Here is a 25,834-nt window from a genome sequence, read left to right on the forward strand (position 1 = left end):
TTTTCTTTAAAATAGTCCTTCTAGTATAAGTGTGTTGTGCTACTTACATGTTATCACTGTGAAGCTGCTTTGATACAATCTGTATTGTGAAAAGCGCTATATAAATAAATGTGACTTGACTTGACTATAAAAGCCTTCATTTTTAATCTTGTCATACATAGACATTAAAGGGCACATATTATGCCCTTTTTCACAAGATGTAATATAAGTCTCAGGTGTCCCCGGAAAGTGTCTGAAGTTTCCACTCAAAATACCCCATAGATATTTATTATACCATGTTTTAAATGGCCATTTTTAAATGGGAGGAAAAATATGCCGTTTTCGTGCATACAAATTAAATGCAATTATAAAACGGTTAGTTCGAATCCTTGATTCTGATTGGTCAAGAGCTGTGCTTTATTCACGATAAAACACGGCTACGACCGCTTCACCCAACGGTTCTATTAATCGCTGCGCAACACTGCGCTTCTATGTTGTTTTTATTTAAGCTTTCACACATTTTACACATTGGAACATTGTTGCTGTTCACGCTCAGGGACTATTTTTTCTAGCAGAAGGAAGGCTTTTAGTGATTTCAAGAAAGTTGCACTAATACATTGTTTTTTACTTTAATATTGTGTGGCAACCGTTTCATAAAAGCAATAACGTACTCAAGGCAAGTGCTGTATCGTGAATAATTAACTAAAACATAAAACATAAACTAAAACATAAACTAAACATAAACTAAAACATATGGTTTTGATTATCATCTCTATCGTGGTCATGTGACATTCTGCATGCGTTTTAAAGCCATATCAGTCTAAACTTCTGATATATGGTTTTCTGAGCGCACACATCCGAAACACAGAAGCTGGCTGTCAGATAAAGTGTCTCGTGGGTATTAAACTAAGTTCTCCTTTCACGTCTTACTGCACTTAAACTGTCAAACACACACAAGGTTGTGTCAAAAACACACAAAGTTCACATAAACACAGTCAGTTCTGTCTGAAAATATAAACAGCAAGTAAGTAAATCACATGTGTATATTAGATCCAAGGGGGAAATCCACCAGCCAGAAACTGAAGCTTCGCTTGGGATTAGCATTCCATTGACTCCCATTCAACTTCACTTTGACAGCGAATAACTTTACATCTGAGGTGTCCAAAGACTCCATTTGTCCATTATTTATTTCTTAAGAAACAGGACAATTGATAAAAGGCTCCATTACTTTGTATCTTACATTATGTCCCCATAGAAGCCGTTTTTGTAAAAATAGGCTGACGATTGCGTCATAACCACGGGACTCTCTGTCGCACAGTAGAGAAATTACCGTATAGACAGAAGGCGAAGCTCGCGGGCAATCTTTAACTGTCTATGAGGCAATCGGGTGGAAATGGAGGCATTAAGGGAGAAGCCCTTTCCAAGAACTTTCTCCATTGAAATCTATGGGGTCGCTGTGTTCATTTCTTTTACTGTCTATGATTAGATCTGTGTATTAAAGTGAAAGCAGTGTACTAATACAGCACCTACTGCTATGCTGTTAATATGAATCAAACAACAAAAGAAAAACAGAAAATCACTCACTGCTCTTGATTAAATAACTTAGCAGCATTCAAGTAAGAAATGTGTTCTTAATAAACCTACTGTTGAATGCTTTGGTGAGGAGATAAACATGGCAGACTGTGTAAAGCTCACTCAGCCGAGTCAGGAGTTGTGGGCGGGGCCTAAGCATATGTGATGTCACAAAATTTACAATCAGCAAACAGCTTGTTCTGAGATGCTGCTTATGATTTATGGGAATTAAAAAAAGAGGAGTAGTTGGCTTTTCACCATTATAGGGTGGTTGATGACTCACATTTATGTTCAAATGCATTATGCATTTATTTTGCATAATAGGTCCCCTTCAAAATTTGTCCTTACAGTATGTCTCTAAAGATTAATATTACTAAAAGATGCTTTGAAAATGCAAAAAAAAGTTACAAAAAATATTATGTACGTATATAGTTAAAATTATGTACATAAATACATAATGTATTTATATGAATATGCTTTGTGGTGGGACCAATGAAAATGGTGTAAAAATTAAATAAATATAAGTTAAAGTATTAAATTAAATTAAATAAAAAAATGCTTATTGTTAAGATTTGAAGAGAATGGATTTCATGGCTAGATTATGCTAATTAATGCTGGTTAGATATAGGTCTATGTAGGTCATCATGCATTATATTTACTGGCTGGTGAAGCAGGCCGACTAGCATTATCTTTCTAGTGAAACAGGTTAACTAAGTAAGTCTATCTAGTGAGCAGCTATGCTGGCTTGTAACTGTAAAAAACAACAACAACATAAAGCTAATGTTTAATGCTAACATTTTAGCGTTGTTTTTAGCAACTTTCACATTGTTGCTGTAGTTTTTCCTTAGTTTTAATTCATTTCCAAGTGAAAGGAAGTTCAATATGACTATGAAGAGAGTTGAGTACTGTATCTATGACGCCGATTAAGGCCACTGCATTGCAGATGTGATTAGCGAGTCTTTGTTCACTTCAGCGTAGCTCCGATCAGAGGTCAGTCCAGCATACGGGCAACAGCCCACAAAATGCTGTTTCAAACATTACTAGGCCATTTTCCTCTAGTTCATTTCATTCTCAATACCCTGGGCCACAATTCGGGAAACATCGAAATACTGTAAACAGCTTTAACAGTGCAAAGGTGCTTCGTCAGTGCCATTTCTTTCATGCAATACCTTTAATTACCTCTTCAGTCCATTACAGAAAATTACGATGGCAATTCAGCGGTTACCAAACTAATGGAACGTTTCGGCGCCAGGAGGTCATAATCCTCAAAAAGAAAAGGGGGTAGGGGATAAAAAATATATAAAAAAACAAACTAATCAACTCATAATATGAACGCTTTCAAAAGGTTTTCAATTGGCTATTTGCAATTACTGCCCTAAAAAGTCCCCTCGTAAAGCACGACGGTGTTTTCATACATATGGCTGTTTGGGCTAATAAACGGAATTACCTCCAACCGCACAAGGTCGGACCTGAGACGGAGCTTGCAGTGATTGGAAGCGGGAAAATGAGAGCGTAATAGAAAGGCATTTATGTCCCTGACAGTGAAGTGATTAAACGAGAGCGGCATAGGAAGGCTTTTTAACGAGTGGAGAGGCAGTCGTAATTAAGAGCTAAACTCACACCTCTGAAATGTCGTCTAATTAAGTCCATTCTTTAATGCTGCCGTGTGCTCAGAGCCAGCCGGAGGAGAGACGCTTTATGACTGCAGCATGTGGAGGCTGTCGCATCTTCGTTTCAGAATGGTCAGAGGTTTAAAGGACACAGAACAGCACAAACTGCGTCATTGATCCTTTATGTATTCATGTTTTAAAACATAGTTTTCTGACACAAAATGCAAGTTGTCATATTGGACATCAAGTCCGAGTTGGGTTGGAGTAAACTTTGCCAAGACAGATTTAGATGAATTCAAATGAACAAGTAAAAGGTAAAAAGGGTTCAGACAGATTCTTACGAATAATTTCACATGATTTTTGAGGTGAATATTCATCATCTAATGTTCCATGAAACATCCATGTATACATGTAACATAAGAATAAAAAAAAACATGTTCAAATCTACCACAACATATCTAAACTAAATCTCAATGACAAGTTACGTGGTTTAAAATACAAAACGGCAACTGTGCTAGACTTTACCCCGCACACAAAATATAACGTCACATGACGTTAAATAGATATTTGTGACAGAAGTTTCCATAGCTTTGTGTTTATTGTAAGGGCTTGGATATGCCTTTAAAATTGCTATGACTTTTTCAGGTTTCTCATGTCCATACAATCCCTGTTAGTTAGTATTAATGGTGGCTTACCTAAAGGTATTGCCATGGGAATGAGGTAACCTCGCACTGGAGACCCAGGCTGCTGCTGTTGGGCAGGATCACTTGGGCTGAACAGGAAATGGGGCTCAGAGACTGAAGGCTGCAGGGCAGGAACACCATCTACAAACTGGCTAGTTTGGGTTTTAGATGACTTCATCTTCACCCCTATATGAGCGAATGAGAAGAGAGGGACAAGAATCCATAAAGAGTTAAATGGAAGACAGAAAAGGCAAAATTAGGGGTGGGCAACATGGAAAAATTTATTTTTATTTTTTTTCAGGCATGATCCATGATCTTAAACCAATTCTATGTTGGTTTTAAAGACGATTTCACAAGTTGCTAAAAGAAACGTAGAAAGACCATCAATTATCACTTCTAATTGAAGGGCTGAAACTCACCTTTGACGGTCTCTACTATTTTAGGTCGCTGAGGTTTGGATTTCGGTGTGGGCGAGTTGAATCGAAGGTAAGGGCTTTTTTTGAGTGTGCGTCGATGACCCTCATAAAGAGCTTTTCCATACAGTCTGGTCAGATACTCTTGATCATTCTGAGATTTAAGCACAACCGACTGGGCATGAAAAAAAAAAAACTCAATTACCAAACTGTGAATCGAGATTTAAAATAGCAAACATGGTAATGTATACTATGATGCACTCATACGGTATGTTGTACAAATATACTCATAGCTATAGTAAACATAATAAACTGTACTAATCATATTGATAGTAAACATGGCAAATAATATTAACTTATCCATACAGTTATGGTAAATTACTACAAAACTACATTTTTATTTGATTACAAAAAAACAGTAAAAACAACAACAACATTATATTGTAAAATATGATCACAATTTAAAGGTGCTTTATGTATTTTTTAGCGGCCTCTATAGGTGATGTTTCAGATTGCAACCAATTTTTACAAGAGCGCTCATTCTCTTGCGCGTGCTCGAACACAAGAGCGAGCACTCATGGTACACGCTGGCCACAGTGAGACTTTCAACACATCGAAGAAAACATCAAAACATGCTGGAAACTCATGTAAACTCCCACTGCAACGTTACTTTTATCAGCTTACTAATGCTTCATGCTCGTACCATGGTAACGTTACATTTGTGATGTTATATAGCATAAGGCATTTCACTAACTATTCATGTATCTTTCACAATTAGCAATGTCAACATAGGTGAATGTATGATATGATAACGAAAACAGTTAGTGAACTAGACTGAACAATTTCAGTGTAACAGTAAGACTGTAAGAAGTAACATTACTGAACGTGTCTGGAAATGTGTATTATAAACAATACGATGATAGTAGTGGAATGAGTGACGTTAGACAGTAGATCTAGTACATAAAATAAAAGGCCTGTTCACACCGGGACGGATTTCGCGCACATTATTCTCCGACGTTTAACGCCTCGTGACTAAACAAAGGGCACCAATGTGAGTGTGCACACTGACAGGTAAAACGCCACACGTAAAGCAGCATTTAAAAAAAAAATGCCTCGGGTTAGTTTGATGCGCTGCGTCAAAAACTATCCGACCAATAAAATTGGCGCTTTTGCTCACGTGTTTGGAGCTTCTGAAGTTACAGTAAAACACAACTTGGGGGCGCTCAAACACAAAACGGTTTTGCTGAGCACACATATGCAACGGCGAAGAAGATATACGCCAAGTAGCGTCGCCGTCTACACAGCCAGAAAGAAATAAGACGAGGAAGACGCAAGGCAAGATGAATGTAGAGCTGCTGGGCTCGTTGGTGCTAAACATAAATAACTATGTGACAAACGTGACAGGGACTACAAATTTTGATAAAAGAGAACTGTTATGGAGTGGTATTGCAGAGCAAATCTAATGTCAGGGAATGAATTTGCATGTTCACTCGGCTCATCGTCAGCGAAAATCACTTAGGTGTGAACACAAAAAACGCGTTGAAAAACGCTGACGAATAACGCGCGCTGATATTCGTCCCGGTGTGTACGGGCCTTAAAGCACCAACTTTTTGTTATTCTGGAACAGTCTTTTGTTTTCATTTCATGTCTCAAATATGTTGTATTTTCCCTTGCTATTGTAATTTATCACAATAAAAATAGCGGAGCCTCTCCATAATTCAAACGCTCTGCCGATGTTGATCCGTGTTTTCGTCCTAAGTCGATCTGATTCACAATTGGCCTGATGAGCTTCAGCAGATACATTTTTGTTTTGTTTTTTATATTTATGTGGAGTTTGTGTTGGAGTGTGTGTTGTGCTGGAAGCAGGTCGTTTTTTGGTGTTATCAGACTCCATGTTGTTAGCTACAGTGCCGTCGCATAGAGATAGACTGTAAAGGAGAGAGGTTCGGGAGCGCGCATGAAAATCCGACCCGGAGACTTCACATAGAAAAAGAGGTAATAACAAAACCCGACAAGTGGGTCATTGTAATGTGTGATTACAACCCCTTCACACACAGGCAATAAAAAAAGAATTCATTTTAGAAGAAAAGTTACATATAGCACCTTTAAAATAATACATTTAAAATGTAATTTATTCCTGTTGTATAAAGCTCAATTTTCAGCATTACTCCAGTCTTTAGTGTCACGTGATCCTTCAGAAATCATTTTAATTTGCTGCTCAAGAAACATTTATTATTATTATTATTATTATTATTATCAGTTGATAAAAGTTGCCCTACTTCATATTTTTGTTGAAACTGTGATAGATTTATTTTTTAGGAACAGTACTATTTTTTGAAATAGTAGTCTCTTGTAACATCATAAATGTCACTGTCAATTTTGATCAATTGAATGCATCCTTGCAGAACAAAAGTATTAATTTCTTTCAAAAGACAAAACTGATATAAAATATATATGGTAAACATGGTAGATTATGCGCCTGTACACTGATACTATACTATGATAAACTCATATCGACAGCGATATACTAAAAACACCCATATATAAAGACTGCATGCAATAACACTGATCAGAACGTAAAAAAGTTATAGCTTTGCTTATGTGAAGTGAGGCATAGCCGTAAGGATTTCGTTTAGTTTAATCTAAAGCGCATGGCAACCCCCGATTGTCGCCAGCAAAATAACTCTGAACCTCTTGTAACTGTGTGCTCTGTTGTCTGGATTGACTGCACCTTTAACGATAGCAGCAATTAAATGCCTGGATGGCCTCCACACATAGTAACCTTCAGATAACCACTGAATGTGTTGCTAGGTTAAGAATCATCCACACAGACACCGGGCAACATGGACAGCCATTAACAGGACCAGGCTTGTGCCAAACACAGATAAGGCAAGCCTGCCTCTCGTCTTCTCACTCTTTATTTTTAGCAAATTAGTGTCGGAGCAACATATGGGTGCTCAAAGCGGCTCATTTAGAGAAAATGCCACTGAGACACAGAAGTACTGAGCAACAGTGTTTACATCCAGATGGGCCATTTTGGGAGTGTTGTGAGCTTGTCAGGTCACGGTGATAAGTAAACAACACGTACAGGATTAAACAAGGCTAACAAACCGAGTTAGAAGATACTGCAATTCATTATCAGTTTTAATATAACAGACGGAGGATTTGGACCACAGCCAAATAGCCAATTATAAAGCTCTCATGTCATATAATGTTAGTCATAATCTACTGCCTAGTGCCTACATACAGTATGAAGAGTCCTAACCTAAAAGAAAGCACATTGTGTAAATCTCTCTTTTACAAGGGATTCCCTTCACATATACTGTATTTTAGAAAATATATGCATTAAGGATTTAAATACAAGTTAAAAAGCACAAGTTTCTTTTAGAATAAGGTTTAATATCTAAATTACAAGATGATCAAATGTAATTAATCCCATTTCATTTTGGCTAATATATAGTAGAACGGCTGTACACAGTAAACATTATATGTTAAAATAAAGAAATGGTATATGCATTATGTGTGTATATCCATCTATATGCTGTTTAGTATACACACACCTTTTTTATGGGGAGGGGGCTAATATTGTCTTTCTAATAACTAGTTTTCTCCTATCCACTATTAGAGTGAAACCTGAAGAAAAACATTTTCAATTTAATTCATAATTGTTAACATAATAAATATTGATCCCAAGCAGTTCGACAGTTAACTTTAACTTTCCCTTTTTCTCTTTTTTTAAAGATGCTTTATCAAGTAAAAAGAAGTTTCACTTTTAAAAACCCTTATCGACATTCATCAGTGCTGCAGTCGGATGTGCAGTCTCTAGCATTTTTAAATCAAAAAAAAAAAAAAGTTCTGTCTGAATGGTGTTCAAGAATTATTTAGCAGCCTAGTATCTAGAATAGTCGGAATGATGCGGTCTAGGCAGGCATCTCATTGCTATTGAAACAGAGCTTTAATATTTCATTATCAGAGGAGTTTGGTTGTTCTGCCCATTGTGTGAACACGGCATTAGATAACACTGATATAATCCTGCTCACCGTCTCTTGCTTCCCTTCAGGTCTGGTTCTAACAGACAGAGTGGGTTGTTTGCTGTGTGCCAGTGTGCTTTCGGCTTGTGTTCTCACTAAGCCTCTCAGAGAGGTTTTCTTTTCTGCCGCAGAGGTTTCACCTCCCCCTCTTCCTCTTCCTCTTCCTCCACGTCCACTCGTACTCCTCTGGTCCTGCTGCACCACTTTAGCGACTGCAGCATCTCTCCTCTCGGAGTTCTCCCTCGCCAGATCATCCTGACAGGAAAAAGACAAGACAAAGGGAAGGACCTTGAAGTCAGAAACACTTAAATGTGCGTTCAATAAATAGTGCACGGAAAGTAATATAAACTTATATTTAATAAAATGCTAAAAAAAAAAAAAAAAATCTGACTCCTTTTCTCGCAATTGCTAGTTTATTTCTCAAATTCAGACTTTTTTCTCCTTGAAATCGCTAGTTTACATCTCACAATTGCACGTTTTTTATCTCACAATTGTGAGTTTATACCACACAATTCAGACTTTTTTCCTCACAATTGCGAGTTTATATCTCACAATTCAATTATATCTCACAAATTAAAGGTGAAAAACTAGGGGTGTAAATCGGACAGTTAATCGCGATACGAAACGATATCGATTTTCTCAGCCAGTGATACGATATTCGCCGATACCTCAAAAAATTCTACGATACGATTACGATTCGATTCTATTTAGGGCTATATCGATCGATTAATCGATATTTAGATATTATGTGCCAATTATTATGTTTTCCTTTTACGAGCCGAAGAAGATATCACGGGTTCATCAAGTTTGCTGAAATCCATCCTCGATCACTTTTAGTCAGTTTTGACGAAACTCGAAACTTGAAACTTCTGACTTTCTCAGAAAATCTGAGAAATTTTCGGGGCTTGTCCTTTCTGCTGTAAAAGATAAACTTGCGATGCCTTTTCAGTGGAAAATACCAGCTTTTGTGACAAAGGGTTCAGTCAATCTTGTCAGACGACTATTTCAGCTGAGAAAAGTTACGTGAGGATGTGGAGTGTGTAAAAATAAAGGTACCGTATATTGATATTTTATGTGTGGTATCGTTAGATGTTTGATCGATGTATTGTTACACCCCTATGAAAAACGCAAGTCTCTGTGTTTTTTCAGAACTACGCCCCCTCTGGCGACAAGCGAAACTGCAACACATCCTTTGTTAGTCACAATGAGGTAATAAAGTTATAAAACTGAAAGTCATTTAAAATATATTAAGGAAAGGCAGAAAACTTTGGTTTTTGTTTCCATCTATCTCCATGTTGAACTGTTTTATGTGCTTACTGTATCCACTTATGATTATATCATTATGGAAACACGTTCATGAGCAATATAGGTTATTATTTTGTATAGGATCCCGTTTGAGCCCTAGAGCAGACCGGAGATCTCTCCGTTTGTTGAAAGCCTTCCCGATGTTGACTCTCCTCTTATTCTGACGCCTGGCACTAGACAGAAGTTTTATTTTCTTTGTCTTACATGGAGTTTGCGTTGGGGTTTGGCATGAACTACAAGCCGGTCTCTTTGAATCCATCTTCTACTTTTGTCAAAAGTTGACTAAAGTTGTGTCACTGGAGTTGTCTTCTCTGATTCGGAGAATGGCGGCGAATACACAAACCTGCCAGACATAGCCAGGCGAGCGTGAACGCCCAGTCTCAAATTCGAGCCCGAATCCCTCTTATTTATTTTACTGTACAGGATTATAGGGGCAATCGCAGTGATCAGAGAAGGGCTCATTCAGCCCACCAGGCAATTGTTTAAGCATGTATGGGTTAGAAAAACGGCTATTTTAAACATGAAATATTGCATAATGCACCTTTAAAAGCAGCTTTACAGTGATAAATGGAAAAATGCTGATTCAATGATGCAACACAACTAAACAGAATTAAATTCTGCTGTAAAGCTGCTTTAAAAGACAATAGTAAACAGTCATTACACAGTTGAAATCAGTTCAGTGTTGATTCAATAACTGTAAAGTTAATCAATTATTCAATTAATCAATGAAGAAGCTTTGGAGAAAACAATGATGTCATCATCCTGCTCAGTTCAGTTCTCATCTGATATCATCAGTGCAGTCAGGTATAATAAGTGTCCTCAACTAAGCAAGCCAAAAGGCGATAGTGGCAAGGAACCAAAAACTCCAAACTAGCGTGAAAATAAATATCAAATTGCTCGTGAGATAAAAAGTCGTAATTAACTTTTTATTCTATGGAGGAAACAAGCCTCCATGTGTGAGTTTTTTCAGCCGTTTTATTGTCCGCCAGGTAAATAATCATAAACGTAATCACTTGGAAAAGTAACATCAAATCTTTGCTCAATGCCAAGCATGAGCAAAAGCATTATTCAAATATTTTCCCTTTTAAAACAGTGTTTCGGAGAACAAAGAACAGTAACAGATTGTGCAGAAACAACAGATTGTATTTGAAGGCAGAAAAAGAGAGTCAAAATCTTTCAGTTCAGCTCACCTGAATCTCCTTGCTGAGTGTATTGATCCACGCATCAACTGTCTTCTTTATCCTCAGCTCTTCATGGACATCTCTACAGGACAAGACACATGACAGGTCGTCAACATCTTCAAAGACACAAGAGAAAAAAACATCCAGAAACGAGAGACACAGAGCTACTTTTCTTGAGAGTAAAGCTTGTTGTGTTGCTCTAGGCACGTTTAGTCATTCCAGTGCTTTGTACGGAAGAGGTTCAAGGTCACTTTTCAGCTACTTTTAGAGATGAATTTTCCACGAGCTGTGAATTTCATTTATAATGGGAAGGGAGTGGACAAACAAATCTCAGTAACACTTTACTTGAAGGGGTGTGCATAAGACTAACATGACTTCTTCATAATCATGACATGACATATGTTATGAATATGAATGTTTTATGCATGTTTGTGACAACTGTTGTTGTCTGACTCCCTTGTTGTCTGAGAGGCGATTTGTGTGATGTTTTTATGTGTCTGTTGATTGTCAATTGTTCCATGAAGCATGTATGATGATGTTTTATGGTTTTATAAGCTTGTAGCTAATTCTGGTATGGCTGCATGCCATACACTGTCCCTGTTAAATAAATATAATAAATAAATAAATAAAATAAACTGTCATTAACTGTCATTCGCTCAGTTATGACATTTTTAATGCAAATATGACATTGTTTGACATAAACCAATACAAGACATAAACCTTTGTCAAGACTCTGACAGACTCTGACATAACAAAGACATCTTAAACAATGTCATATTTGCATTAAAAATGTCATAATTGAGCGAATGACACTTAATGACAGTTGTCATTTCATATTCAAGACATATGTCATGTCATGGTTATGAAGGTGTCATGCCAGTCTTATGCACACCCCTTCAAGTAAAGTTTTACCCAAATCTCTAATCATAAGTTAACTTGCTCAATAAACACAAATGATGAATAGTCAGTAAGATATTTTTATAGGCCTAATTTTATGCAGCAGGGGGATGCATTAAATAAAAAAGTGACAGTTAACAATTTTTAATTTCTGTTTTAAATAAATGCTGTTCTTTTCAACTTTCTGTTTAAAAAAACAATTTCCACAAAACATTTAAGCAGCACAACTACTTTTGTAGTTCAAATGCACTAAACATCTTATTAATTTAAATCATGTGATTAGCTTACTGTGAATTGTGTATGTATATATGAAGAGTTCAGATGCAAAAGCCTCTAAGTGCCATTTGAAATTTTCTTCTAGAATGATCATTTTTATCAAGCTTGTATATTTAAGTTCAGTAATTTTACTTAAATGACATTGCCATTTAAGTAAAATTACTGAACTTAAATACATAAGCTTGATAAAAATGATCATTTTAGAAGAAAATTTCAAATGGCACTTAGAGGCTTTTGCATCTGAACTCTTCATATATATATATATATATATATATATAAGTCATTTTATTGGTTGTGTGTTCCAAAAACCTTGTCATTTATTAAAAAAAAGGCTGCACGAATTCTATATCAGTTTATTACTGGATTCAGTTTAGATCTTTCAGAGAGGCATTTACTTCAAAATGTGTGAGTGAATAAATCCAATTTTCAACCGTAAGATGAATTTCTACATATTCTAAATGAACTAAATGGATTGGAAACCAGAACTGGGATTTCGGCATAAACAGGGACAGAAACACAGTTAGTTGGACTTCTGCGAGTTGTTTTATTTTCACGTGCCGAGTGTCTGAGATCCCCAATTCCAATGAGGGATGACGTCTGCAGGCAAGGCAAATCTAAATGTGGCACACTGCGTTTAAAGACGCAACAGTCTTCCAGCCTTTCTCCGCTGAACACATTATGCTAATGCCCTGCTGTCTCTTGGACTGTTAGCCCATCTCTGCAACACTTATTGCACTGTATAAATCACAGAGATGAGGAGACGAGTGACAATCCCAGCATGCCATCCAAACTGCTGCTCTGAACCACCAACAGCCATCTAATTCTTGCTTTCTTTTTCCTCTTTTCATCTCTGCATTTCTGCTCAGACGGATTGAAAAGGAAGTGTGTTTGTGTGGGTTTGTGTAAGAGTTTATGCTACAGTACGTCAAAAAACACTGCAAATCCATTGAAGGGATGTCACATGGACCTAAAGGGAAAAATGTAAGAGTTTCTGAAGTCGCTCATGCGACCAAAAGATGAGAGAACTAGGGATTGTGCACCACTACATATTTTTAAAATTGTCTGTCTTAAAGCTGAATTTATTTTTAACTTGTAACAGCATCTGAGAAATATGACACTCACGGAGGGGTGCTCAAAAACAGTTTGAGATGCGATGCAACAATCAAGGACGTTCATCTAAATGTGTCTGGCTAGAACAACAATACTTTATGTATTCAATAAAAAAAATAAGAACATTTGCACTAATTACCAGCATAGATAAATAGAATGTATGACGTAGGATTTTAGTAATTAATAAATTAATTTTAATTTAACAGCAGAGCAGTCACTTTAAGAGTGACTGCATGGATTCAATATAATGATACACATGTGCTTTCTTTCCCAACAGTTGACATTCACTTAAGGCAAAACGACTCTGTTTACGAAAAATACAAAAATACGAATTTTTTTTTTTCTTTTTACATCATTTTGTGAGTATGTGTCCGTTCAAGTGCAAGGAGATGTGAAAGAGGATTCAATTCGGTGTTTGTGCACTCTCAGTACTGAGCCTCTTTCTGTGTGCAGAGATAAGAGATCGGGAGTAATGAATTGAGTTCTCTAGATGATTAAAAATAGTGAAATGCAAACTCAGAATATTATGCAAACCTGCAATAATTATGTTAAATAATACAAATATACTTTACGTATTTAATCTCGTTTTATTAACCAATTTCTTTGCTGCTGACCTTCAATGATCCAATTCAAGCAAGCAAAAACAACTTCAGATAAACATCAGATTTGTATTTAGTTTTTATTGCTGAAGTAAGACGCTGTGTCCCAATTCGCATACTATCCGTCCTAAATAGTATTCGAAAATAGAATTAGTACGTCCCAAATCGTAGTATGTTGAAATGAGTGTTCCAAAGAGACCCGGATGGTCTACTATATCCGGTCAGAATCCGAAGTGCAGATCGATGCACACTCTAACCCATCGTGCGTCGGACGAGGATTCGGTTAGAACTACAAACACGAGTGAAAAGTGTTAAACGGATACTCCACTTTTTTTGGAAATCGGAAACTCCCTCAGAGTTAAACAGTTGAGTTTTACCGTTTTCGAAATCCATTCAGCCGATTTTCTGATATTTAGAAGAATATCAGTAACCAGACAGTTTCTGGTCTCATTATACCATAGTATATATTTTTTCCTACTATGGAAGTCAATGAGACCAGAAACGGTCTGGTTACTGATATTCTTCTAAATATCAGAAAATCGGCTAAATGGATTCAAAAACGGTAAAACTCAAATGTTTAACTCTGAGGGAGCGGTAAAATGAGCCTATTTCCAAAAAAAGTGGAGTATCCCTTTAAAAAACTACAGACGTGGAGGACGCACGAGTCCGGCGGTTGTGTACTTGTGTAGAGAGGTTTAGACAAAGAGGTTTAAGTGTTTAATTATCAGTATCTAACCTGACGAAAATGTATTTATTCAATGTTGGCTAAATTATTATATTGCATCTGCAGCAGTATTGTGAACTTTTGTAAAAATACATTTAGCCATTAACTTTCAAAAGCATCATTACATTCAAACTGCAAACACATTCGGAGAGTCTCCGCATGAATGACCCACGACTGGCAGGTGAACGTGCGACAACATTTCGCTCCGAAACGGTAATGAATTAAAATAGATTGAATGGAGGATTTTAATGACTTTTTACTTGACTTTTAACGATTTTAAGTGACGAGATGATTGACAGGTCAGTTTACGGGGACAGGATGCACGCGACAGAATTGTCCGTTAAAGATGACGAAGTAGTATGTCCCAACGCTTGCCTACTCTTTTGCTACACACTCAAAAGTATGTACTTTTTCTTAACAAAAAGAGTACATACTTTTAGGGCGTAATATAAGTAAGTGAATTGGGACGCAGGGAGTGTTGAACTTTCTTCTCCTAAATCCTATCCTATGGCGGCTCAGCTGAAAAGTTTGTTTGAGCAGTGCCCTCTACTGCACAGGTGTGAATTTGCATTTCCTTCAACCTGAAGCCCAATTTATACCAGAGCCCGTCTAACGGAGAGCCTTTGCTCTTCCTATTAGCCCCGTTGTGTATCATCTTGGTTGCAGTTCCATTAGAATTCCACTGGAGGTGATCACGGGGGAGAGCAGAATGAATGGGAGTCTATGGGGCTAAATGGCTAAATGTGTCTCTTTCACCTGCTTGTCGTTAAATCAACATAGATTTTAATGTTGATTCCGCAAGTTCAAAATAGATTATAGGCCAAAAGTCGAATGAACGAGTACTTATGTCCTTTTGATTTCTTACAGGTTAGGCTGTTGTTGGCCGGAACACGATAGCATTCTGCTATTGTGTGACGTCATCACATTTTTGAATGGATTTTTTTCAGAACAGATACTGTAAGTGAACTTAAAAATGCAATCTTCAGCTGAGTGTATTTTCTTAGCCCTCCCATTTGAATGCAACTTTCAAATTACTTGACAAAAAATTACATCCTGACAAAAGTGGATTTCTGGGGGCGAAACCCCTTAGACTCCCATTCATTCTGCACTTGAACACGAGCGCCCCCGCATGGACAGAGACGTGTTACTGCAGCCAGTCCAGAACCCGGAAGTAAGAAGCCAGTGCCAATTCTCTTCAATTAGACATTTTCTGCTTATACTTCTGTGTCGAACTCACGCGGTAGCTACGCCGTAGGCTGTGTGTAACACGCGTACCCTTGAGCGTACCCTGACGTGCACCTCTCCAAAAATGTAACAATGCGTCAATTATACGCATACCGCAAGCGCTGTGATTGGTCTGCTAGAACCGCTCCCTCAGGTTTCAAATGCTCCCTCTGCATGTGTATTTGCGCGTCAACGTGAACAACGATGCAAAAGTATAAATGAAACCCAAAGTGGAATCTACAGCATAGAGGCTCCGCCGTAGGTCCGACACAGAAGTACATTTGACCTTTACATTTACCAAAAATATTTTTTAAAAATTTGTTAAAATAAACAAGCAAGCCAAGCCCAGGTGAGAAAAACTAACAGAAAAGTAACACGCATAACTTTCCATAAAACAAAAAAGTAACTGTCCCCAACACTGCATATTGGTGAGAAAAATATACATAATAATAATATATTGTAAATATTTATTTTTATAAAAATAATGGTAACACTAGTTACCTAGTTGCTTATTAGCATGCATATAACTAGGATATTGTCTGTTTATTAGTACTTATTCTACATCCCTTAATCCAACCCAATACCTAAACTTAACAACTACCTTACTTAGCAGTAATTAGGAGTTTATTGAGGCACACGTCGTAGTTAATAAGTAGATAGTTGTAATAATTAAAGCTACACTGTGTAACTCTTTTAGTTTATTCTTAGCTAAAAACACTTAGTTCTTTCAAAAATCTATGTGTTCATTAATGTATATTTACTTCGTTCAAGTAATAAAGTATTCTCGTGAGTGTATAATATGCCATTGAAAATACATACGGGTAAGGGGTTCTAATGTCGGTCGCCATGTTGCCCCTCCATCTTGAAAGTACATTAGCCAAAGAGGGACATACCCGTTAATTCAAGCTTCGCCTTTCGCGTTTACGTTTGAGTTAACACTCATGGACGAGGTCGAACTGGAAGCCATGTTAGTCTTGGACTACATTGGCCACCGTAGGAGTTAAAGCGAAATCGGAATTGAGAGGAACAGAAACTAATATTCACTGGATGGTCATATACCTTTTCACCGCTAGATGGGGGTAAAAATCACACAGTGTAGCTTTAAGAATTGTAAGAATTGGACCTTAATCTAAAGTGTGATCAAAATAATAATAATAACATGACTAAATAACTAGTTGGTGATTGGATGATCCATACAACTGAATAATGAGAATATCAACCTGACATTGCTTTTTTCCACTCCATCAAAACCTATCAAACGTCAAATGTACGTCAAGTGCGATCAAGAAGAAAGTTTGGATTTTGAAATTGCACAAACAATGCAACATAAACAGAAGTCTGGTAGAGATGATGATTGGTAAGAAAATGTTTCAGTAGCTGAGCAGCACAGATTCAGCCTTCCTACAACAGCTGGCCATGAAAAAAAAAAGCACAAAGAGAATGAAGCTCTACTGATCCTTACCCAACATCCAATGGACTCTGTCCACAAACACACACACAAAGAGTTAGCCATAGAAAAACAGAGGGCACAAGGACGCACTGGTCCACGGACAAATCTCACAAGCCGCTCTCGACACAAACAGGCTCTGAGATGAAGGCCCTGGCTGGCCATTAAAGCCTTGTCACACTGTGTCTGCCGAGTGTCTGCCGCAGGATGGATTCGCCTAATCAGATGATGCTTGAAGACACTTCTGATTCCAAATGGAGCACAATTGATTCGAGCAGCGAGAATGACCTTCAATTAACCTCTTTAGACGACCCAGCATTTTCTCCATTCCTCAACTGAGCCCCTTTAAACTCCTTATTATCCAGTAAATTTGGGCTTCTCGGGAGGGGGAAAAGGTGGAAAATGAGCCATAAAGACTGTTTAGCACCTCGCTTTATTCACATTCCCTCCACAAAAATGGAGAAATTCATGACAGATCTGGAGAGAACGAAATGAAAGCTTGCAAAAACCTTGGGTGCCAGAAAAAGATAAAAGCTTCAATTACTAAAAATGATGAGTGTATTGATATAATATGAAATATTTCTTGAGCATCAAATCAGCATATTAGAATGATTTCTGATGGATCATGTGACACTCTAATGATGAAGAGGCCATCACAGGAATAAATTATATTTTAAAGTATATTCTAATATATTAGAATATATTAGTGTGCCTTGATGAGCATAAAAGAGCATAAGAGACTGAGACTGAATGGTAATGCACATTTGATGATGCGCATCGTATTGTATTGCTAAAGTACAGTAAGATCAAAAGCAAGTAAAATAGAAGAGAAATGATTTCAAAGTATAACCGCCTAAAAATCAAGACTTCAGCGAGCATCCAACCCAAGCACTTGGTCCCCGATGAACGATAAAAGCACATAATCTCTGAGGTTAATAACGGATGTAATTCTCAGGGTAATTACCAGAATCATCAAGCGCTCTTTGAGGAGCAGTTGACACAACTACCAATTACGTAACTCGATAATAAGACAGTCGTTTCCTCCGAAAGTTATGATGTCAGCCGACGGGAAACTTGAATATAACACAGGTCGAACGCCGAGCCTCAGCGACTGACTGAAAGAGGCATAACGATTATGAGTGTGTGTGTAGACGGCAGGAAACATCAAGAAAGTCAGTTTGAAGCAGCGAGAGGAGTGATAAATCTCAATACTGACTCCCAAACCCAAAGTCTCCGCCATCTGTTGAATTATGCAACACCCTTCATGAGATTTTCAGCACATGGGATAATTACAATTACAAAGTCATTGAAACTCAGACTGAGAAAATATTGCCTTTACCCAAGTGTGGGCTCTAACTTTTTTTTGGTTGGATTGGGGGGGGGGGGGGGGGGGGGGGGGTTGGGGGGCACGGCGCATAATGAAGGGGAATAAAAAAAGATCTGAAAGTTTCACGTTCGCAAATGCCCTCATTAATATTTCACCGCGATGGATGGCGGGAATAAAATCGAACTTCAGACTCGTTTTGCAGTGTCACTTCCTCAAATGAATGAATCCATCAAGCCCTGCACATAAAGCACGACGTGAAGCGCTCTCTCGCTGCGGCGCGGGTGGCGTGGGCTAAACCGGTGAACGGGGGAGAGCAGAACAGCATCTGGCACCTCAATCCGTGCGACCTTTCAGAAGAGGAAAAGATCAAAGCCATTAGAGCAGGGAGAGGAAGACGCATCAATCAGCGCGTTTGTGTTTTCATGCACACGCAAGTATTAGGAGCGGGGCTGATTGCAGCTGCCATTTTGGAGACAATTAACATCGAGGCTGACATTTTGTTTGAAGAGTTTGGATACTGAGACGGGTTTGAGAGGTGTTGGAGAGGGACCGTCGAGCCAAGAAAAGCAGACCCTACCGTTTTTTGGGCTGCGGTGAAGCTTTCAGCAAAAAAAAAAAAAAAAAAAAAAAAAAAGCACAATGACGTCGCACAAACATTCATGTTCATTCAGAACGCAGTGGACAATCAGTGTTATGTATTTGATTATATATTTAAAACATTCGTTTGAGATGTGATACTGTAGATATGCCAAACGATATTATGTCATATCATATGGTATCAATATATTAGCTAAAAACTAGATGCTCACTTTTCAGATTAAAATAAGTGGTAATTCTCTCCTCTCTGTATTAAAATATAATAACAATATCAAAAACAACACCAATCATTGCTATTATTATTAGCAAATTAGATGTCCAAAAATTTCTGTAAATTTCTGAAAATTTCAACAACAATTACCAATGCTGTTGTTATTATTATTATTAGCAAATTAGACTAATGACTAATAATAACTATCATTATTGTTATTATTATAATCCCCTATTTAAAATTAATTTAAGGTTTTAAGTAGGGCTGTCAAACGATTAATCGCATCTAAAATAAAAGTTTGTGTTTACATACAGTAATATATGTGGGTGCACTGTGTATAATTATTTTATATATATATATATATATATATATATATATATATATATATATATATATATATATATATATATATATAAGTACACACACACACATGCTTGTATATATTTAAGAAATATTTTCATACTGTATATAGATTTATATATAATTTATATTAAGTCAAGTCAAGTCACATTTATTTATATAGCGCTTTTCACAATACAGATTGTATCAAAGCAGCTTCACAGTGATAACATGAAAGTAGCACAACACAGATCAACAACATTGCTAAACACTAAATAACCCCAACTGAGCAAGCTCAAAGCAAGCCAAAAGCAAGGCGACAGTGGCAAGGAACCAAACTCCATCAGATTGGATGGAGAAATATTACTAATATTAATAATATATAAATATTTTATATATAAATAATATTTTTTTCTTAAATATACATGCATGTGTGTGTATTTTTATATACTATATACAAAATAATTATACACAGTGCACCCACATATATTATGTAAACACAAACTTTTATTTTGGATGCGGTTAATGACGATTAATCGTTTGACAGCCCTAGTTTTAAGTCAGCTTAAATGTTGCCGTCTCTGGGCACAAATGCAACTTTTCAGTCCAATTGATATGCTGATAATATAACGTGCGATGAAAATGAGAAAAAATATTGCGTTTTCACAAGTGGCCTCACACTTTTCCTTTTTTTCCCTCCACTGTGAATCAGTCAAACGCTAATAAGAATGTTTTAAAATATTTGGGTTCAAAAACGGTTCCCTGTGATGATCTTTCCAGCAATGACGTTGCACTGAGCCCGGAGGAAAGCGAGAACACTGCTGTTCTTTCTGCTTTCACAGCCTCCGCATCATATAACAGACAGCAGTCCTGGGGCGGCCTTCTCCATTTCAGATTCTAAACTGCTGCTTTAGCACTCTGCCGCCGCCACGTCTCTATCTCTCCGTATCTCTGGAAATGTGCACGATGTAGGCAGCGACGATGGCTCGGGGTGTATCACAAGCCATTAGCTGCTCTGTGCCTGGGGTAATGTCACATTGAGAGCAGGCAGAATGGTAAGATTGAGTCTGACCTCCTGCTATAGAGCGTTACTACTCTCCAAGAGACGTGGTAAAGAAGACTCAAACATCCCTCTAACCGCTTCGCCTGGCTCGGAGCGTAATGCGTTTTAAAAGCTGCAAACAAAAGTGAACTCATAATTCACAGTGACATAACCTCCTGGTGGAGAGTCTCTATCGACGACACCATGCTGTGACGGGGGTCAGGTCTGACTCCACTGACCTAAATATGAAAGCACCTACACTCTGTATAATTTTTTTCTGTGAAACACGAAAGTAGACTTTTTTTATGTCTACATGCAGCTTTTTCCATACAACGACAAAAAGATTCAGTGAAAGTACAATGAAAGTAGTCTATTTGACTCACACACAATGCTATCTGGAACTGGAAATGGGGAAAATATCATGCTTTTACTGGATTTTCTCTTTATTTAAATAATAATAATAATAATAAATTCTTACAATTATTGAGAGATATGCAAGCCAAAATGTGGCCATTTTTCTGAAAATATTTGAGACATTAATGACTGATATTACAAATATAATGGCCAATTACTATACTCACTTTCCAATTAAGTGTCCAAAATATCAGACTATATTTAGGTAAATCAATCATTTATTTATTTTAAGTTTATATTATTTAAATCTAATTATTTTATTTTAAATTTGTTTTTTATGCTATGTTTTCAAAATTATTATTATACGTTCATTTCAGTGATTTTGGATGTCTCATTCGCTAATAATAATCACAGTAATCACTATTGTTGTTTAATAATTATGATAAAAAAACGCATTATTATTATTTTATAAGTATATTTAAAAAATAATAATAATAATTTTTTAACAGCTATTTTAGCCATTATTTGTTCCATGAAAGATTTGCATAAATATTCTGTATATAAATAAAAAATATATATACTTTTGTTTTTCTTTTCCACAAAAAATATGATATGTATATATAAAATGATATATATATATATATATATATATATATATATATATATATATATATAGCATATACGTTTTAGATATGACAGTGAGTAAATATTAACAATTATCATTATTAATTAATATATTAACTTTATTTTTGATTAAGACTGATTAATAACAATTTGCACATTCCTATCCATTGCTAAAACATAAGAAGAAGAAAAAAAGATGGCTGATGTAAAGATGTATTTGAATTGTTAACCAATTGCCTAAAGATTAATACAGCTGCAATACTTGCAATGTTCTTTTTAGAAAAGCGAGCAGTCAAATTTGATTTAAACCCCACACGGCTGACAAAGTGCTTGCCTTCTTTTGTTAAAAACATCATCTCATTTTCTGTGCCGGGTTTAATGTGATGCCAGAGCTGTTAACCTCAGGTGGTCCCATGCCCTGCTCTCAGAGGTGAATATATTGCGATGGAGCTTGGCTTTGGCAGGATCTGCGTAGAGGCCTCCACTGACAGATGCCAATCACAGTGATGGTTCCGTTTGGCTTAGCCCTTTTCCTGCCTGGAGTGTGCTCTGAGGCCAGCTGTCAATCAAAATCTCATACCGGTTCACCGCCTCGGCACGGACTAACTTTCACAAGCATGAAAACATGCAGAAGTTAACCAGCAGCACTCTCAGAGGCACGGGGAAATTTGCTACTGTGCTACACTTTCTGACTAGCAATTTCTTGTGGCGGATTTTTCCCTCGATTGTCATGGGAAATGGTAAAGAAAAGAAAAAAGAAAAACAAACGCTTTACAAAGTAATGTGGCAGTACCATGGTTCAGTGATAGTTTCTGATTATTGTATTCTTACACCATGTAATTTGACTAAAACTGTTAATGCACTTCAAAAATGTAACAACACCATGGAATTACCATTATTGTCCTTTTTTTGTACAATCACATCATACCTGTTTTTCGACAGTGCCTCTAACTGCTTGTGAAGTACTTCTCCATCCTTGGCTCTCAAAATGGCTTCCAGGTTTTCCTCTAGAACCTTCCTGCTCTGCCTGACCTGCCTCAGGACCAGTCCTGCATCCTCAAACATGGATGTGGGCGGCCGGATGCTCTTCAGAATGCTGGGTCTGTTTAAAGGAGCAGCCCTGACGGCAATCACATCAACCGGCTCTGGGGGCTGCGAGAGAGGAGGAAAGATTGAGAGATATTGGATGCATTTAAATGACTGTGTATATTTGGAGGGGGAAACAAACTGTCTTTGTAAGAGTGCCGCTCCAGAGAATAAATATGATAAATATGTTTAATGGAATGCTGCTATGAGCCATTAGGGGTGGGTGAGCGCTGCTCTTGTTTTTTTTTTTTTTTTTTTCTCAGAAGCATTTTCAGGACTCAACAATTAGGATTTGTTTTCTGCTGACAGACCAGTAGTTCAGATTTGTATTTGCTTTACCAACATTTTGACAGATCTCAATTCAGAAGAGATCTTATTACTAATAAATAGTTGTCTTGTGATATACTTAATTATTATTATCATTTAGAATAAATATTAAATGTAAATAATTATATTAGGCAATTTTTTAAGGTTTTTAAAAGAAGTATCTTCCAACAAGTTAAGCCAGCTCATTTCATTTGAGGAAACCCATTGCCTCAGTTCATTTAAGTTTATAAAAACAATAGTTATGAGTAGTCTGAACTTATTTTATTCGAGTTCACTAAAACAATAATATTTCTTAAAACACAATTAAACTTCACATTGCATTTAATACTGTATATAGCTGAAACTTCAATTTATTGAGCAAAAACATTGTATGCTCACCAAGGTTGCATTTATTTGATAAAAAATAAACTGAAAAAAATGTGAAATATTATTCCAATTGAAAAAAAACATTTTCTATTTTAATACATTTCTAAAATGTAATTAATTCATGTGACGTCTCAGCTGAATTTTCAGCATTACTCCAGTCTTCAGTGTCACATGATCTTTCAGAAATCATTCTAATATGATGATTTGCTGCTCAAGAAACATTTATTATTATTATTTTTATCAATGCTGAAAACGGTTGTGCTGCTTATATACTGTATTTGTGGAAACTGAAATACTTTTTTAAAAAGAACAGCATTTATTTTTTCATTATAAATGTGTTGACTGTCAATTGAATGCATTATAATTAAAAATTAATCAATAAAAAAAAAGAAAAACTGGCCAAACTAGATTTTCCACTAAAATATTAAGTTAACCTATTTTAAATTATGATCTATCAAAAAATCATTCTTGCAATTTCAACAAAACTCAATCTATAATAGCCACAAGGATGATGTTACCTTTTGTGATGGACTAAATCAACATAACTTGCAACAACATGTCTAATACACAACAGAAAACCATACGTTTAAGTTTGCAAAGAATAAACACACATTTACATTTAACAAATATATGTAAGCAATAGGTAAAGTGACAGTATCACCAACTACCCCAATTTTTTTATCAAGTTACTGTAGAGAGGAATGATCATCATTTCTCATCCAAACTGTGTTGTATTAAGGTCTGATACTGTCAAATTATATCTACGCAATTGCATGTTTCGATCCCGAAAATGGTGTGAAGCGTGCGCTAAGAGTTCACGGTCAAATACAGGCGACTGCTGCACGAGCCCCGTGTAAATTTCGCCCCGAACCGCTGCGTCTTTCCCTGTAGTATACGTGTCACGTTCCTTCTCGGCAAGCACGAAAGTGGGCAGCCGAGCGAGGGTCCTTGGCTGTCTCTCCCTCTCATCCTCTCCTGAATATAAATCTGTCGGAGAGCTCCATAAATCCATTACATGGGACGGCAGATGCTGCTCTGGCAGGCTCGCCTTGACGAGGGACTCTCTAACCTCAACCCTGTGCTCCTGTCAAACGTTCAGCGACATCCGAGGCACTAGAATACTATTAATCAGGCACTTCCATAGATTTTCTCACAGCAGTACTTTCTGTCCTCATAATATACTGGGTAATATTAAGCAAAAAGGGCATATGGGGCACATTCTCACGACGTTTACAAGATGAACGGCGTGAGTTTTGTTTGGTTAAATCATGCAGTGTGTGTAATTCACATAATTCAACATTTCGAACACATACGAATTGGAATCGAAATCGGTGGATGCAATTATTGACTCGGGCAAAAGAAAGAGAAACAATCCTAACCTAAATTTGCTGTGGCTACGTTTGGGAGGGGTGCCGCGCGTTTATTCTGAAGCCCAGGTGTAAACGAGCGATAACACTGATTTATCGAAGCGGTCTCTGAATAACAGCAGGGCTGAAAATTGCAAGGATACAAAAGTACAATTGTGCCGTTCTGTTGTTGTGGATAGAAACTGCACAAAGGAGAAGGGCTCGTAAACCTGGAAGTGCGGAGGATGGGGTTGCCATGGGAACCTACCATGGAGACGGGGGTTGTGGAAGGAGGCGGGGCCGTGGCGGAGGGGGCGAGATGGCTGCTCCTGCTGATCTGGGTCGACTTGGCATTCTGCACAGGAAACGCATCAGCAGTCTGGAAGGACATGGATCGAGATGGAGAGACTTGGTAGCAAACTACTAAATTGAGTTTTGACTATACAAATAAGCAAAAGTCACTGAATGAATAAATGCTACGGTTTAGCACCAGAGGCAAATTGTGATACCTAAAAAACACTTTTTTTTTTCTTCACAAAATGGCCAAAATTTTAGGATATTGCCAGCAGGCACATAAAAGAGTGCAATGTGAGTGACATTCCATTAAAACAGGCCAGACAGTGAGACTAGTGACTTGGCTGCCTCAGTTCGAGAGAGAGAGAGAGAGAGAGAGCGACTCTCTGACAGCGGCCAAAGAGAATTCAAATCCTGCATCCTCAATTATATGCTAATGTGTCATTTGCTGTATGTTACATTATTCTGGGCTGATGGAATTTTTCAGCCGCAAAGACGTGCCTGGAAACTCAATGGCTTATTGGGAGAGAGAGGGTGACAGTAATGGATGGAAACAGGCAGTGGCACATTTGGTAAGAACGAAGAAGCGTTGTAATTTATTAGTGTGGGTGGCAAAGGGAAGAAACAATTGAAAAAATTGGTGTCTGGTCAGTGAGCCACGAATGTCTCGGATCTGTGTCTCGGCTTGATTTCACCAGTGGTCCCTCTCCAATTAGATTAACTTGATCCGGAGCTCAACACTTGGACTGTCATTGGGCCTCTTTAAATGACCAGAAACCTGCTGATCAATGGTAAGAGTTGGACAGGGCATATGCTTGTGTAATTATTGTCCAGTATACAGTAGAAATTTGTCCGGTTGACAATATCATT

The 25,834-nt window shown here is 37.3% G+C and overlaps 1 protein-coding gene across 7 annotated transcripts in view; it reads right to left on the reverse strand.

Annotated features, from left to right (window-relative positions):
• Positions 1–25,834, reverse strand: part of kiaa0586 (KIAA0586 ortholog) — a 135,378-nt gene that overhangs the window by 57,448 nt on the left and 52,096 nt on the right. For 6 of the 7 annotated variants that reach the window (XM_039673555.2, XM_039673547.2, XM_039673529.2 and 3 more), the window contains 6 exons: positions 24,939–25,049; positions 22,474–22,697; positions 10,784–10,856; positions 8,298–8,543; positions 4,264–4,432; positions 3,857–4,030 (listed from right to left, as the gene is read on the reverse strand). In XM_039673555.2, coding sequence (XP_039529489.2) covers positions 3,857–4,030; positions 4,264–4,432; positions 8,298–8,543; positions 10,784–10,856; positions 22,474–22,697; positions 24,939–25,049 — 997 coding nt within the window. The remainder of the gene's footprint in view (positions 1–3,856; positions 4,031–4,263; positions 4,433–8,297; positions 8,544–10,783; positions 10,857–22,473; positions 22,698–24,938; positions 25,050–25,834) is intronic. The other variant, XM_039673539.2, reaches the window with a different exon arrangement.

The sequence above is a fragment of the Pimephales promelas genome, chromosome 15 (assembly GCF_988280905.1).
Source record: "Pimephales promelas chromosome 15, fPimPro1.hap1.1, whole genome shotgun sequence".
Lineage (NCBI taxonomy): Eukaryota > Metazoa > Chordata > Actinopteri > Cypriniformes > Leuciscidae > Pimephales > Pimephales promelas.